The 17,003-nt window shown below is 46.0% G+C and overlaps 1 protein-coding gene across 14 annotated transcripts in view; it reads left to right on the top strand.

The window, feature by feature from the left end:
- The first annotated feature begins 1,056 nt into the window (after window positions 1–1,056).
- Window positions 1,057–17,003, top strand: part of FAM193B (family with sequence similarity 193 member B) — a 32,404-nt gene continuing 16,457 nt past the window's right edge. For 3 of the 14 annotated variants that reach the window (XM_082723712.1, XM_082723713.1, XM_082723716.1), the window contains exons 1-3: window positions 1,057–1,340; window positions 15,187–15,429; window positions 16,237–16,465. In XM_082723712.1, coding sequence (XP_082579838.1) covers window positions 1,131–1,340; window positions 15,187–15,429; window positions 16,237–16,465 — 682 coding nt within the window. In that variant the 5' untranslated portion in view covers window positions 1,057–1,130. The other 11 variants (XR_014309778.1, XR_014309779.1, XM_082723711.1 and 8 more) reach the window with 8 other exon arrangements.

The following is a 17,003-nucleotide window of genomic DNA, read 5'->3' on the forward strand; positions in this document are numbered from 1 at the left end:
TGTAGTGGGAATCACTCTGAATTCTTTAAATCTTTGATGATGGCACTAATCCCTAGAAAGAGATGAAGTATTTTTCATTTACGTTCTTGCTAGTTAAGGAAAGCTCCAGGGCCATGTAGCCCTTCTTCTCAAAATAGCCCTTGTTCCCATTAATTAAGCTAATGTCATAATTCTGCTCTGCTGATGATTATCAATAGCAACTGTACATATAACAGCCATATAGTTTCAGGGTACCAATGGTCCTGGCATGAGAGATTGGGCTCAAAACTTTTTCTAAAATTTGTACCATGTGCGTGTCTCCTATGTTCAAAAAAAGAGAGGGGGATACTCATTTTAACAATTAAATACGTAATTATCACATTTTTAAAATGTTCCTTTGCGTATCACTCAAAATCCTTTCCTGTACATACAACTTTTGCGGAAATACTGACCTAGTATTTGCCCCAGTCATCTCCTCTTCATCACCCTAGTTGTAACCGTGTATTTAACGGTCCACTTGCTCCACCAGACTTGTGGGGCAGGAGCGGAGTCTGAGCTCTGCTGTCCCAAGCACAGAACGCTAGACTCCCCCCAGTCGTCCATACGTTGCAAATAAAGACCTAGATCATTACTTCATCTCTTTCCCCTCCGGCGGTCCACGAGACCTTGAGTTCTGGCTGGCTGATGCTGAGTTCCCGCTTCGCCTTCTGCAAGCCTTGATTTTCTCCCCTGCAAAATGGGAATGACCGTACCTGCCTCGCCCGGTGAGTGCGAGGAGTCTGAGGGTGGGTGTTGAAAGTACTCTAGAAATTCATTCATTCATTCATTCATTCATTCATTCATCCACTTAACAATTACTAAGCGCCCAGGGCCGGGCAGCACGGTTCCCACAGCGACCACCCTTGCGGGGCGCAGGTCGCACCGGGATCTCACACTCGGAGAACTCAGGTGACCTTATTCAAAATGGCGCAGGCAGCCTCCTCGGGGGCTAGTGCGGCGGCGCGGACGCCGCGCCCTATGACCTGCTGGCAGCAGCAGAGGGGGGAGCCGGGCGCCGCCATATTGGCTGTTGTCCTGCGAGGGGAGCGGCGGCGGCGGCGGCGGCGGCGGCGGCGGCGCGAGTGGAGCGAGGGAGCGGCGCGAGCAGCAGCATGACTCGGAGGCGGAGCAGGCCGAGCGGCGGCGCGGGCCGGCGCGAGCGGATGCGGGCCGCGGGGCAGCAGAAGCCCCAGGCTCCCGAGCCCCCGCCGCCGCCGAGCCTGGAAGCGGGAGCGGGTGCAGGGCCCTCGGAGGCTCCCGTGGAACCGGACCGCGACGGCCCCAGGGAGGAGGACGAGCCCAAGTTGGCGCCTGGACCGCAGGTAGGAGCGAGCTAGGGGAGTCCGGCTGCTCTGGCACTTTCACCTCCCGGGAGCGGGGCCGGGGTGAGCTTGGGGATGGACCATCCTCCACTGGCTGGGGCTGAGGCACGAGTGGAGGCTGGACCCTTCTCTCCAAGCCGAAGCGTGGTCCGTCCTGTCCTGTGTCCAGGGCTGCCTGCCCTCTCCCGCCGCCTCCGGGCTGGAGCAAGGGCTTAAACCTTCTGGTCGTATATCCACACTGACTGGGCTCTGCTCCTGAGGCCACAGCTCAGCTCTCTGCCCTTCACCTCCCCCTGGGCCCACCTGCTCCCCCACCTACCCACAGGCTGGCGCGCTGTGCCCTGGAAGGCTGCAGCCTCTTCCCTCTCCCCACCCCGGGAGCGGCCCCACCCTTCCCCCTCACTGCCTGCAGCCACTGCCCCCTGAGCAGCTGTGTGCCCCCAGCACGTCTCCAGTGGCCTCCCGCTTCTCCCTGCCCAGCCGAGCAGTTGGAGCAGCCAGTCAGGCCGCCCAGAAGACTATTTGGTGGGGCTCCTGCGCTGAAGCATAAACTAGCAAAGCCTGCCCTTTCTTCCCTCTCTACCTCTGACCCCACAAGGTGGGCTACCCCAACCCTCGGACCCCCGGCTTTGGTGAATCCTGCTAAGAGTGAGCAGTAGCAGGACTCAGCAAAGCTTCCAGCTTGCCACCTGGAAGAAGGTCACTTTCTTTTGAGCAAAGGAGATAATGGGAGGTACCCTACCAGTGTTCCTGAGAGCCCGGGGTGGCACAAACCACAGCTGCTCTGGGAGGGTTGTGGCACCTGGGGCTGGGTGGCTCGCCCTAAGCTTGCTCTGACGAAAGAGTTTTGAGTTGGTCTTTTGGCTGAGCCTGCCAAGGAAGGCAGGCTCCTGCAGGAGTCTTGGAGGGTCGGATGCAGCGCCGGATGAGGATGAGGCGTGGCGGAAGATGCGTTTGGCTCTGCAGACACTGCATCGGGCAGCAGGGGACTCTGGGAGGCTGGTGCAGCCAGAAGGCATGGCTCTTGACAGCCTTCTAGTAGAATCTCTGGAATTGTGCATGTGAGTGGGGATGCCATTTGGGGAACCATTCCCAGAAAGCCTTCCCTGCCTTCCCAATTGCGTCAGGTGCCCCCTTTGTGCCCATAGACCCCTGTGCCTCCTTTGGTAGCACTCCCCATTCTTCATGGAGACATTCTGTTGATGTATCTGTTCCCTGCACTGCACTGTGAACTCCACAGGGGCACGGACTATGTCATCTATCTCTTATCCTCCATGCCTAGCCCTGGGCCTTGCTGACACTGAGTAGAAATAACTAGGTGAATGAGAGAGAATGAATCCGTTGAGGACCTGCGCTTATTGTAACCCAGTTTTGATGCTGGTATCCTTTGTGTTTCAGATCACAATAAGATTTTTAATTAATGAAAATGTCACCACTTATTGAGGGTCAGAAGGCCCACCTTCACCCTGAGCCCCTACCCTGGGAATCAGCTCCCCAGGTTGGACCCCACCCTTGCCTGGTCTAACTTTAGACCCTGAACCTGCTTCCCCTTCTAGCTTTCCTCTTTCTCTTCTCTGGGCCACCCTGGGAATGCTATTATCCAAAAGGGGAGCATTAAGGTAGGGAGAGCCAGGGGAGCTATTGTCTTCTCTCCTTCTCACTCACCAGCAACACTTTAAGGTCCCCTTCCACTTAGCTAGGTTATAGTATTCATGGCCAGAATTTTGGATAATGGCTTAAGTATTTAGTTTTTATTTAGGACACAGCTTTCCTAAGAACTGTAAGCTTCATTATCTGCTCCACTGCTTGACCTGCCAGTCCATTAATTTATTAGTGCCAGATGCTTTATATATACTTCGAATCTTTTCACCACCCCTGTTCTTTCCTCAGTATTTAATATAGTTGTGATGAGTTAACTATTGGTTTAATTATTGGTCTGCTTTTGCTGCATAAACTCTGAGAGTGCAGGAACCACGTCAGTCACTCTTGTACCCCTATGTCTGTGGCTAACAGATGTTTAATGAATGAACTGAAAGATATAAATACTATTTCCCCATTTTTCAGATGAAGAAACAGAAACTCAGAGCAAGAAAACATTTGCTCATATAACTTCCACCATAGGTCTCAGTGCCTTCTGCCCTCCAAAAAAAGGATACTCTTTTTTGTACTGTGCGGGGTTTAACAAGGCCTTTTTTTTTTTTTTTTTAAATATACTATAGCCACAAAGAGGTGAAACAAACTGACGAACTCTCTTCTGATTGTATCCCACTTTTTTTGCTGGGGAGGGGGTTTCTTAATCCAGAAGCAGGTGTTTGTGCCCTGGTGAAAAGCACCTGCTGAAAGGGTTGGGGTCCTTGTTCTGCCCGCTAGCAAGCCTTTGATGAGGATCTCTGTCTCCCACTGCCACTTAAAATTCTCTGTGTACACAGAGTGGGCACGTAAGGTGAAACTCTGTGTTGCATGCCAAACTGAAGCCAAAGACAGCAAATAGGACTACTTGTAGTCCACAGACACGTTCTGAAGCCCCACGTCACACATTGTTTTATTTTTAATTTAAGCCAATTTTTTAAAAACCATAAGATTCCTACAAACTGAATTTGTGCCATTTCTTAAAACTCTAAAAATCTGGTGTTGCTGGGCCCACATTTCTGTAAGACAGTAATCTGCAGTCTCTGAATAGTGTCTGCCCCTAATATGAAGGACACCTGATCTGCGCCAGGCCCTGGGTTAGCTGGGAATGCAGAAGTGAATCAGATGTGGTCCCTGCCCACAAAGGGCTCATGGTCCAGAGAACACGTATACAGTAATTGAGTTAGGCTGGAAGAGCCAGGATTCCTGAGTTCAGGTTTGAAGGCCACTCTGGTTCCATCCTGTCCCCTTTGCTCATTTGCATAATTTGTTCACATTTAAATGCAGAACCTTAAGCTGGCCTATTTGGGATCCCAAAAGCCCTTCCAGTTGTTTGAGGTCACTAAACTGCATTGATCTGTTTACTTAAACAATCCAAATCCTCATTTACTAAATAAGACTAAAACAGTTACTACCTTATTAACAAAGGAAAAAAAAAAAAAAAAAGAAAGAAAAACAACTCACAAAGCAGCTGAATAAGGCAGTAGTGAGAAATAGTGTTTAGTATTCCAGACTTGGGGTGAACTCCCAAGCTCAGTCTCTAACTTTGTGACTCTGGGCATGTTTTTTCCTCTTCTGAGCCTCATCAGCAATGTCATGAGAGAATGTGGAGCAACCCACGTAGCACCAAGTACATCGAGGCTCCTGAGGCAAGAGCAGGAGTCGGAGATAGTTGGAACTGTGCCAGATGGCCATCCAAAGCCTGAGTGTTCTCACCTGCCAGTTCTGCTGTCTGTCTTTTGGCCTCTCTTGGACTGCTCAGCCTGCAGTCCAGGTGCATACTCAGTAAACCCTCAGGAGACTTGCCAGACTGTAAACCAGCAGTTGGAGCTGGTTGAGCTCATTTTGTCCTTCCCATCTCTCATCTTTCTACAGCACCTGCTGAGACCTGCCCAGCCCAGTTTAAGATTTTTTTTTTTTTTTTTTTTTAATTTATTTAGTCAGAGAGTGAGAGCAAGCACAGGCAGACAGAGTGGCAGGCAGAGTCAGAGGGAGAAGCAGGCTCCCCGTGGAGCAAGGAGCCCGATGTGGGACTCGATCCCAGGACGCCGGGATCATGACCTGAGCCGAAGGCAGCTGCTTAACCAACTGAGCCACCCAGGCGTCCCCCAGTTTAAAGAGACTCTAGAGACCTGGTTCCCCACTGCTCAGAGTTAAACCTGCTCCCTCAAGAGACTGGAGCAGAGGATCAGTCAATATCTTTATTGAAACCATCTCATTATGTTTAATCCACTCAGCAAGCATTATGACCTTTATTTTGGGCACACAGATGAATAAGATAGTTGCTCTAACCAGAGACCTCTCTCAAAATCACTGCAAACCCAGTCTAGACACTTTCATTGCAAGTAATGATATGGGCAGTGGGGGGTGGGGAAACCCTGCCACCTCTGGTTCTTCTCTGTAAGCCAGTAGAGATTCTCTATGTAGAAATGCTAAAAGGCCTTTGAAGATGAAGACTTACTTGCTAAGATTGCTTAATTTTTAAATTCCTTAAAAAGTTTTTATTTTTTAAAAAAGTTTATTTTTAATTTTCTTAAAATGTCCCAGATCTATAAACTTAATATCTGGTATTAAATAGCCTATTAATATCCTGACACCTTTATATCCTGAACCTAGAAGTTTTGAGAGCAAGGGCTGTGTTTTAATTTATTTGTGGGGTATTCATTGTACATGGTCCTTATGTGCTCAATAAGTGGCTGTTAAACCAAAGTATAATAAAAGAAGTAAAAGTGAGGTTTCTTCCACTTTGTTCTTCCCAGCCTCTACTGCTGGGCAGGGCTGGCCATCATTCATTCATTTAGGCCCATTACACACACACCACACCCAGTCTCCCTCTCACCTGACCTGGTGTTAATTTATTCTGCAAACACTAATGGATGCCTGATCTGTGCCAGGCCCTGGGCTAGCTGGGGATGCAAAGGTGAATCAGTCCCTGCCCACATGTATTTATTAATTGTAGTTGGGCTACAATCGAGTGAAGGTTCAAGTCTTAGATCCTAGTACATGGCCTTTGGAAGAGTTTTAGCCTTTTTAGTTTGTTTTCTCCTATGTGTGACAGTGGTGCCAGGTTCCCTTTAGGGCAGCAAGTACTGTATGTCAAGCACTTAGCACAAGTGGCAGTCATGATTATTGCAGATACTTGGTATGGGAGATGCACAGAAATAATAGTCCAGAGAAGGCTTCTCAGAACTAATGTTTCAAGGTTGAGTAGCAGTTCCTTTAGAAGGGATGGTGGGAGAAAATATCTAAACAAAAAAAGACCCAGAGGCGAGAACTGCCCAACTCAGGTAGAGTAGCATGCGGTCAGGCTGGAGAGGTTATCAAGGTTCTACAAAACCACACCAAGAAGTTTGGGCTTTATCCTGCAGGCAGTGAAGAATCAGTGAAAGCTTCTAAATAAGAAAGTGAACATGATGTTCTTGGGTAAATTCGTTGAGAGCATGAGAGGAAGCCATCTCAGTGCAAGAAGCAGCTGTGATTGCTTGATTCTACCTCTCCCTCACCCCAGCCTAACTAATCATCAGATCCCCGGTGCTTTGCTGGACCCTGTCCCAGACCTACAGAATCAGAGTCTCTAGGTCTGGAGCCCAGGAATCTGTGGTTGCTAAACCTCCCAAAGTGATTCTATTGTGTGGCTGGGTCTGGGAAATGCTGAGTTGAGGGCGGCATGGGGAAGCTTTGCGGAAGCCTAGGATGTTTTTCAAAGAATGAGGCTTCCCAGAGAGGGGAGCTTTTCCATAAGCAGGAATAGAAACAGCCTTAGTTTTAAAAACAAAACAGACTTTCCCCAGTTTTCCATTTGTTGCCCCATAAAGCTATTCTACAACTGCTAATCTTCCTTTGTGTGTCCAAACACTTACCTATGCCCATTTGGTGCTACCATCTCTGCTGAACAGTTGGGATGCAGTAAATCATGAGGCACAGGTCCTGCCCTTCGGTGTCTTAGTGTTCTGGGGAAGACAGATTTCAAAAACAGATACATAGATGATAAACTCTATTCAAGAGGTACATAAGAAATTTTAGGACATTCCACAGCAAAGCACAGTTTATTCTGCCTATGGACTTAGGAGGAGGTAACACTCAAATTGTGCAAGGAAGAGGCAGAGGGAAAAGCATGAGTGAAGATATAAGTGCTTTATGTATTTGAGGAGAGAAACAGATATTAGGGAAAGGAATGGTTAATGATTCTTCCTGGCAGAATGTGCAGAGCAGAAAAGGACTGAGGAGAGGTCTTACATCTCGGGAAAGGCCCTGTGTTTGTACCCTTTGGTTCTGTCCCCATGGTTCCCCCCTATCCTTCAACCTATAGGTAGATGAACTTGCTACAGTCCTAGACCATATCCCTTTAGACCCTCCTCAAGGCTCTCAGCTCTCCAGCTCCCTTTGTGGTTCCCCCTCCATTCTGAAATGAATAGACCTCTTCATCTACTCTGAAAAGTGATAAAGGGAAACTGAGGCAAAAAGAAGGGCCCTAAAATACTGAAGGATCTTACTAGGAAGTTGTAGCCATAAATTGTGGATGGGAGGGTACAAAGGGGCCTTGAAGGTCACCTGTCTAGTCCTCTGTCCTGTGCTTCAAGTAATAACTTTGGATTGGGCAAGTCTCACTTAGTAAGTTTCCCTGTCATTTCTTCCAGGACAGAAGAGGAAAGAAACTAACGGGTATTGAGCACCTACTGTGTGCCAGGCCCAGGCCAGGTACTTTACATAATTTATTTCCTTCTGTCCTCACAACTTTGTGAAGTATGGTTTTATTCTCATTTCATAAATGAGGAAATTGAGGCTCAAAGAAATTGAGTAATAATTCAAGATCATACTGAAATGGCAGAACTTGGATTTGAACTTGCAACAGTCTGTCTCCAAAGTTCATACTCTTCCACCCATAAGAAACCTGTACTGGGGTGACAGAGTAGGTAATAACGGTTTGCCTGAAATTCTAGGTTGATAATAGTAGTTTACACCTTCTGGTGGCTGATTGCACCCAGGAAGCAGGTTCAACAGGTGAGCCAGCCGGGGGGGGGCGGCGGGGAGGCCACTGGGGTCAGAGAGACTCGCTGCCCTATCCTTGACTGAGCTTGTACAACCAGAGAGTATTCTCCACAAACCAGCTAGTATAAAACAGCTGTTCTTTCAGGAAGGAACTGAGCCAACAGCCTGAGTGGGAGTTTGGGTGAAAGCTCCAGGGCATTGTGGTACAGTTATATGACCTCCTTAAGTATTAACTTTAGCACTGATACCCTTTTATCAGTGACCCAGAGTGACAGCTATGCTGTTAGCATAGCATACCCAGGAAAGGACTGTCTTTAGAGTCTGTCCTTTGTGTAGAGCAACTGAATTGGAGCCAGGTGGGCTTTAAGCATTTGTTCATTTATTCAGTCAGTGTCTGCTATGTGTCCAGTCCACGCCAAGCCTAGGTTCTCGGGCACACTTAAATGACCAGGATGTACTCCCTGCCCCCAAAGAGTTCTCATTCCTCCAGGGGTTTGAGGCAGACAGAATATGTCTGTGGCACAGTATAATAGGTGCTATAGTAAAAGAATTATTTCTCCTTAGCCTGGTCCAGCAAAAACTGCATTATCCTTTTACCAAGATCTCAGGGCATGAGTACAAATTTGCTTAGGAGTAGAACTGAGATACTGAGGCTTTCAGGGCAAGGTGTGTTGGAGGAGCTGTATAAATGGAACCTGAGATTGTTGGGTGTTGCACATGGAAGTGAAACACAGAGAGGTCACCTGGGGCCAAGAAATGAAACGCAGGGGCCAGAAGGTGTCATGGTAGTGAATGCAACCAGAAAGGAGCCAGGATATGAAAGAGAGACCAGGGTAGGAAAGAGGAGCTAAAGGAAGGAGTTCCTCAAACTGGATAAGTATGTGAGAAGGCACATAATAAGCTTACATAAACTAGAGAAGCCTAGTGTCCTGGTTGGACGGTTGTTTTCATTTGTGTATTAGTTTGTTATGTTAGTTTTAATTGGGTGTCATTGTAATTTGTGTTCCTGCCTGATTCTCCAAAATGAAGCATCTGGGCGTTTGGGAGTATTGACAACCCCATGCAAGAACCTGCCTGGTTTAAGCATGTGTTCTTGGGCAGGGATTCTGTATCATTTGATGTTTCCCAGCACCTAGTACAATGAGAATGGGCTCTGAGCATGTTCATTGAATGAGGGAAGGAATGGGTGAATGGAAAAGTAAGTGGCAATGACTGGGCTGATGAGCTTTGCTAGGCTAGGGATTAGTCATTTTTCTCTGCTTCTAGAAGGAAATTTTGGCTGCTTCTGTTGTCCTCTGTCTGCCTTGGTGACAGGGAGGCTCTTGGAGTTGGGTGCCTTGAGAATAGAGTGCTCTAATGGGATCATTTCAGAATAGAACTTGGAAGCTATTGCAGGGCCACTGGTTAGATACAGCACACGTCTTGGGGGAATCCTCTGCAAATGTACACAAACTCTTGGGGTTAAAAGGACTCCATGAGAGGAATGAGAGCAGGTTTAGTGCTGGGTATTAGATCCACCTTCAGAGCAGACCTTGATAGCTGCCTGTTCTGGTGACCTGGATTATTCCCCAGCAATTCCCAAATTGTGGACAGAAAGGTGAAATGGAAAATTTATTCATGCCTCCAAAGAGCTATCCAGATGTGCCAGAAACGCTATCATTCTTCGTAGTGACTGTTGCTCAATGTGCACCCGCCAGATGACAGGAGCCTTTAGAGGCTTTACATTAGCAGTTCTCAAAGTGTTTGGTTTGAGGCCCTTTTACACTCCTAAAAATTACTGGGGACCCAAAAGGACTTTCTTTTGTTGGTTTTATCTATTGGTACTTACCAAATTAAGTATTAAAACTGAGAAAGCTTAAAAATATTTTAACTAATTTTTTTAAGAATAACAATATTAAGCCTATCATGTTAACATGAATATTTTTTTAATGAAAAATACATTTTCCAAAAAAAATAGAAGAATGGTCTCATTTTCATTTTTTCAAATTTCCTTGTCTGGCTTAATAAAAAGAAGCTGATGTTCATATGTTTCTGTATCCCGTCTGTTGCAGTACATTGTTTTGAAGTATATTTTTAAAATCTAGCCCCAAATAGATAATGTAGTTGGAAATGGAAGGAGTATTTTAATAGTCTTTTCAGGTGATTGCTGATCTTTGCAATATGGAATCTGAGACCATATCAATGAAGTCTTTATACTCATTTACATTGAAATTTGTCGGTTTATCTAGCACCTTGAAGGGATTTTTTTTTTTTTTTAAACCAGTGCATGATTCTAAAACACGATGCTTTGCTCATTTGGAAAATAGGCTCACTGAGTTATGTGGCTCTTCCAAATGTTTTTCCATTTCATTTTACAGTGTCAAAAGAATATATTTGTTAATATCACTGTCATTTTTAACAGAAAAGTCTTTAAGTATTGGGAAGCTGTTAAGTTCATGATGATGGATACAAAATTCTAATATCCAAATTTCCAGAATTCTGATTTTTGCCTGAAAGCTTGAATTTTGTCATTGGCCACAAATAAGAAGTTTGTTTTCCTTGAAGTGACAGGCTCATTTTGTTCATTTTTTGAGAAAATGACTGGCAGTTTCCAAGTCTGAATAACCCACTTGTCAGTCATTCTTTCAAGTAAAAATGATGTTCCGTGAGAAAAATAGGCTTCCTTTTCCTTTGATTTTAACTATTCTTCTCCAGGAAAATCTAGATTATCACAGCATAATGTTTCTCAGGCCAAGACAGAAAAGTTTGGGGCCTGGTCAAGAGAGGGAGCAGAGATAATGATTGTAATGACTGCACACGCCACCCCCCTGGGCTGGGAGTGGCCACAGTCTAGGGTTCACCTGGCTCGTTGACTGCCCTGGGGATGTGCATGCTAAAACATGGATCCCTTGTATGAGTAACCCTACACTCTCAGAGATGCTGGTTTTGCCTGGAGTGAAGCCGAATTTAATGTTGGAGATTTTTTGAGCAGATCCCAAATCTAGAAAACCCCTAGAATCTTTCCTTGCTGTCTCTCCCTCACCCCAGATTTTTTACCTAGAACTAGACATTTATCTGGAGAGGCTCTGAAATTTAAACTGCAGTGAGAAGGAATAATTGCTGCCCGGGGCTATTGGGTTTAAGGATCAGTTCCCTAGACTTTGTGATGAAGAAAAATGGTTGGGTGTTTCATTCATTTGATAAATATTTATTATTCATGTTCTTGTGTGGGAATACTGTGCCTGATGTTAAAAATGCAGCTTGAGAACAGCTAGTTGAAAGTCTGAGTTGACTTTGAGGCATAAGAGATCATGATTGCCAGGAATTTGAAAAATGGCAGGAGATTGCATTCAAAGGGAATTCTGAACCAAGAGCTTTTCTCTGCCAAAGGAAAAATTTGCAGAACCACTGGTAGTAGGGCTGCATATAACATCTCCAGTTTCAGGATTCTCACCATTCTGTGGCAGAAGAAAAGAAAATCTCAGAGAAAGAAGTCCCCAGGACCCACCAGGCATTGTATTTGGGGCCAGGCACTAAGGCTTAGGGTTAAAACAGCTTTGGGGGTAGCCCCAAGAATTGCCTGGCCCAGAAGGAAAAATTCAGGTTTATCAAACTCAGGACCATGAGTAACTAGATTCCATTGTAGCTTTTTATTAAGAACAGAATGGCCAGAGGGCCAAGGTAATAGATTGAGTGTCTGTTGCATGGAATCCTTGGACTAACCTTTGCATCTCTAATGTTACTTAATTCTCTGGGCAACCTTATGCAGTGTGAGGTGGTATCATCCCTGCTTCAGTTAGGACCTAATTAGCTTGCCAGGCCCGGTGTTTTTTTTCCTTTAACTGGAAAGACAGCTTGTCCTGTAAATTTATTTCCATTGATGGCTAACCTCATTTATTATGTGGACCAGTTTGGCTCTAGGAAGAGCCACATTATTTCCATGAATGAGGCCATCTCATTGTAATCCCCAGGGAATGTGATCTTCCACTCTTCCATGCTTGAGATTGGAACCATTCAGGTGAAGGTCCAGGATGGGAAGATGGCCTTTCTCTCTCTGAGAAGCAAAAATTACAAAATTTCAAGCAGTGTCTTGCTAAGGTATATTGCCACAGTGATACTTAACAAATCTGATTTAGCCATTATTTGCCTAGCTGAGCCCAGGCCCTGTGCTACAGTGAGAGATCCAGACAAGAATCAGACCTGATACTTGCCCTCTAGGAGCGCAACGTAATAGAAGGGACAGGAAATGCAGGTAAAGAAATGAAGTAGAAGGCACAGATTCTGTAAGCAAGGCATAACGTGCTATGCAGATATGGGGAGGGGAGAGGAATTACAAGAGGGACTCTCTGCAAAGGCTTTGATGGGGTTGGGTTTAAGCCCTGCCTAGCTACTTACTGGTGAAGTTGGGAAGGAAGGGAGCTTGAAGCAGAGGATCCCCTTCAGCAAAGGCATGGGGTAGGGGTAGGAAAATATAGAGAATATTTGGGGAACTTAAAGAATGACTATGGGGTAGAGGACGGAGATTAAGATGTCTAAGTCACCTTAAATTCATTCCACATGAAAGATGTTTGCATTCTTATAAAATACTGTGACTGTATTTTCTATATTTTTCAAGCCTGGTCCTGAATTTAAGTGTTTCCCATCACTCCTGTCATATTCTTAATTAGTATCCAATGTTGAGGCAGTGTATTAATGGGCCTGGTACTGGACTAGGTGATTTGTCCATTCAATGTTCACAGCCAACCATACAAGTTAGGACTCAATCCCATTTTATAGATGAAGAGACAGAGACTAGAACTTGCCCAGCATCCTACAGCTGGTAAGTGGTGGAGACCCAAGAAAAGTGCCAAAACCAGTTTTAATTCCCCTGCGTCCAGTGCCTCCCACAAGTACTTTGGCACTAGGTATAGTCACACTGATCACACATTTAACTTGTAAGAATTCTGTATATGCTTTTAAAAGAGGGAAAAAAAAAACCCTACTTATTGAACATTGCCATATGTGTTTTACAGTTGTTATCTTGTTTGTGCCCAGACTATATATACTCTACATCAGAGGCTATACAAAGAATTTCAGAATAATTTTACTCAGACAAGATTTTCCTCCTATGTAGTAACTTTAGAACCTAATACCCAAATGAAATGAAACTCTGTTGTAGTAAAACTGTACATCCTGGTGTTTTCCTTAAGAATGTGGTCACCATTAGCACAGGGAAAGGGACTTGGGTGTTGGCCTCACGTCCTCCCTCTGGAGTTGCTATGGCATCTTACAGCTATGAAAAGTTACCTGGGAACACTTCTCAAAAACGCCCCCTTTGCCTGACTTCTCCCAGTACTGTCCTTCTCCATCAGTTTCCCACCCTTCCATGAGATACCAGCAGTGGGTTAGAAGCTATATCCTTTTACAGCTGCAGTTCAACAGCTGTCTTGTCCACTGAAATGTTCCCTTGACAGAAACCTTTTAGGCAGTGTCTCACATAGGTTCCACGTTTAAGATTTCTCTCTCTCTGTTACCCTTTTCCAACATCCTTGTTCTTCCCCAGATGTTTCATTATGTTCCTGGTACTGCTATTTGGTTCCTTTCTTTTTCTAGAAACCAGAGACCGAGGTCAGTGTAATTGTAACATTACAGATTTAAGGATACCCTGATGCCAATTTATTGTGAGAAGGTGATTTTATTTGAGAAAGATGATGGCATTTATTTTCTTGGTAGGATGAGGATGATTCCCTTATTCCTTTGCTTAGGCCTCTGCAAACACCTGTTACCTAGTGGTGGGTAAGTTTGGAAGGTATATCAGTTAATATAACTATTGCATGTAACAAACCACCCCAAAACTTAATGGCTTAGAACAGCACCATTTATTATTTCTCATGAGTCTCTGGGTTGACTGGGTGTTTCTGTTGATCAGGGCCAGCTTGGCGGATCTAAGCTGGGCTCACTCATGTACCTGATCCACTGGCCAATCAGCAAGGAAGACTCAGATTTCTCCACACATCTCTCACATCACTCCAGCAGCTAGCCTGGTCATGTTCTCATGGCAGGCAGGGGTGCAAGAGTGATCAAGCCCAGCCATGCAAAGAACCAAATAGAAATGCATACATACTTGTAAAGCTTAAGCTGGGAGCAAATTTGCTAACATCCCATTGGCCAAAGAAAGTGACGTGACCAGTGCCAGTGTCAGAGAAAGAGGGTTCTACAAAGTTGCAGAATAGCCCTGGAAGCAGTGGTGTTGGTGGTATAGAAGCGAGCATAGGAGCTTTCCGAAGATGCAGAATATAAGAAAGCCACTAATTGGGGGTCATTAAATGTAATCAGTCTCCCAATCAGTACCCCTCAATATTACATAAAAGCCTATAGACTTATATTTCTATGCCATTTGTCCTAAAAGGAAAAAAAGTCCAAATAATAATTACTGTGTATTGGGACTATGCTTTGAGCATGCTCGGGGCTAGGCACTTTCTCCTTTTATGCATTGGAGTCTCACATCAACTCTGCAAGATAGGTAGGAAGTTGGAGTTCAGAAAGTTAAATAACTTGCTCAAGATCACCCAGCTAACGTGTGCTCGGTCAGGCATTAGAATGCAGGTCAGTCTGACCCCCAAAGCCCAAGTTCTTTTCACCATGCCTCACTGCCTCTCAGAAACACCAGGGTCTGCTTTACCTTTTCTCCGTCTCAGTTTTATGTTGAATTAATTCTTTCTGATTAGCTTTGCAAACCCTTCCTCCAAAACGCTGCTGTGCTCCTAATGGAATTCTGCAGCTTTCAGGAAAGCCACACGTTCTCTCAAACTCAACATTAACTGAAAGGATCTTCCCAACCCCCAGGTGGAGATTGGTCTGTGGACTGCAAAGACAGCCCAAGATTTGTGGCCTCTCCCTGACATACCAGAGAAGGAAGGGGACTTTTCTTTAACCTTCAAGATTTGGAGATAATCAGGGCATTTGAGCATGAGCTTTGAAGTCACTTAGGAGTAGCTCACTTAGGAGTTCAACTCCTAATTCAGCCACTCACTAGCTCTATATTCTTGGGCAAGTTACTTAACTTCTCAAAATCTGTTCTTTCGTCTTTAAAGAAAAGAAAAAGGAGTAACACCTAGTTTGCAGAGCTATTACAAGGACTAAAATTATGTATAGAAAGTGCCTAACCCAGTGCCTGGCACGTAATAAGTGAAGTTATTAGTATGGTTAATATTATTTCTAAGCAGAGCCTTTCCCCTCCTGGGAAACCCTGTTTCTGTCTGTTGGACAGGTTCCCCCCACCTCCACCCAGTCTGTGCAGACTTGCTGCCTGCTATGTCATCGGGAACGCAAAGGCTGGGAAGAAGGCCCTTCCCAAAATGGACTGGTGTTGCAGGGTGAGAAGCTGCCCCCTGACTTCATGCCAAAGCTTGTCAAGAATCTCCTAGGCGAGATGCCTCTGTGGGTCTGCCAGAGTTGCCGAAAGAGCATGGAGGAAGATGAAAGGCAGACAGGTCGAGAGCATGCAGTGGCGGTAGGTAACGGTTGAGAAGGGGGTCCCTGAATGCAGGAGGGCACCCTGCCCAGAGAGATCAGGCTGTTGAGCTATTCCTTCTCTGCCCTCTCAGGTGGCTCTCCTCCAGCAGCCCCTGCACCCAGGCCCTGAGGGGCTGTTGGGCCGTTTCCAGACAGCAGTAGCAGCTTGGGCTCACAATTGGGGCAAGAACGGAGAGGCTGCAGGCAGCCACCTCGGCCCTGAGGGAGCTTTTGTGGTGTGAGGGCCTGCTTGTAGGTACTGTCAATGGAGATTCTGCCCCTTCTGTGTCACTGTGCTGCCTTCAGCCCTGTGACAGCTTGAAAGCCAACCGGTATGACAAGGATGGCAAAGGTTGGTTTGAGGGTCCACCGTGTGCCTCAGTTAGAAAGCCTCCGAGGAGCCATCTAAGTGGCATCTCCTGAATCACAGCAGTCAGAATTTTCTTGTTTCTCCTTCCCCCGCAATCCCTCTCACCCCAGGATCGTGTCAGCTTACGACTTTGGACTTAAAGACACTTCCTCTCCTTGGCAGCTCTCAGGACTTCCTAAAGGCCCACAGTTGACAGGCAGTCTGTATCTCTACTGTAGTCTCTCTCAACACTATCCACACACTCCACTTTACTGGGAGCATCACTGCTCCTCCCCCAGAAAAGGCCTTGCCCTTGCACCTGGTGTTTTGGGAATTATACTTTGGCCATGGCACAGGGCTTGGAGGAGGAGGTGCTCCTGAGTAAGTTAAGGCAGCAGAGGGTTGGCTCTGATGTTTGCTGTTTTACCATGAGCCTTTTTCTTCCCCCTTCTCCAGATCTCCTTGTCACACACATCCTGCAAATCACAGTCTTGTGGGGGTGACTCTCATTCCTCTTCGTCCTCCTCTTCATCGTCCTCGTCCTCCTCCTCCTGCCATGGGAACTCAGGGGACTGGGATCCCAGCTCCTTCCTGTCAGCACATAAGCTCTCGGGCCTCTGGAACTCTCCGCACTCCAGTGGGGCCGTGCCGGGTAGCTCACTCGGGAGTCCTTCTACCATCCCTGGTGAGTCTCTGAGCTCGGGAGAGAGCCAGGCCGCATAAATGTAGAGAGCTATGATTTTCTAACCACTGTGTTAGACAAACCAGGTCAGTTATTAAAATAAGTAAAAAAGGATCTGTTCTGATGGAAGCAGGGGATACCTAGCCCTTGGCTGTCTCCATGACACTCCTTTCCCCAGAGCTCTGAAGTTGAAAAATATTGTCATTGGCTCTGACAGCTTTCCCTTCAGATTCAGGAGAGGACGTGGTAAACACTGGCTGAACAGAAAGTGGAGTCTGGGAGTGTCCTTAGGGAGTTTGGACATCAGCCACCTAACACCTGTCCCCTGCAGCAGCACAGAGGACCCAGGTGCTTTGTCTTCTCAGAACTTCTTTTCTCCACCTAAGGGACACATGTAAAAGCACAAGAAGTTGCTGGTGCAGACTGCCAGAATTATTTGCCAAGGTCACGTTTATATAAGCTTTCTTTATACTCTGAGTTAACCTTTAGATACCCAAAGAAAAATTCTTGGGTTATTGAGGTACTATGTAAATATTCATTA

This window comes from Mustela nivalis (assembly GCF_964662115.1).
Source record: "Mustela nivalis genome assembly, chromosome: 3".
Lineage (NCBI taxonomy): Eukaryota > Metazoa > Chordata > Mammalia > Carnivora > Mustelidae > Mustela > Mustela nivalis.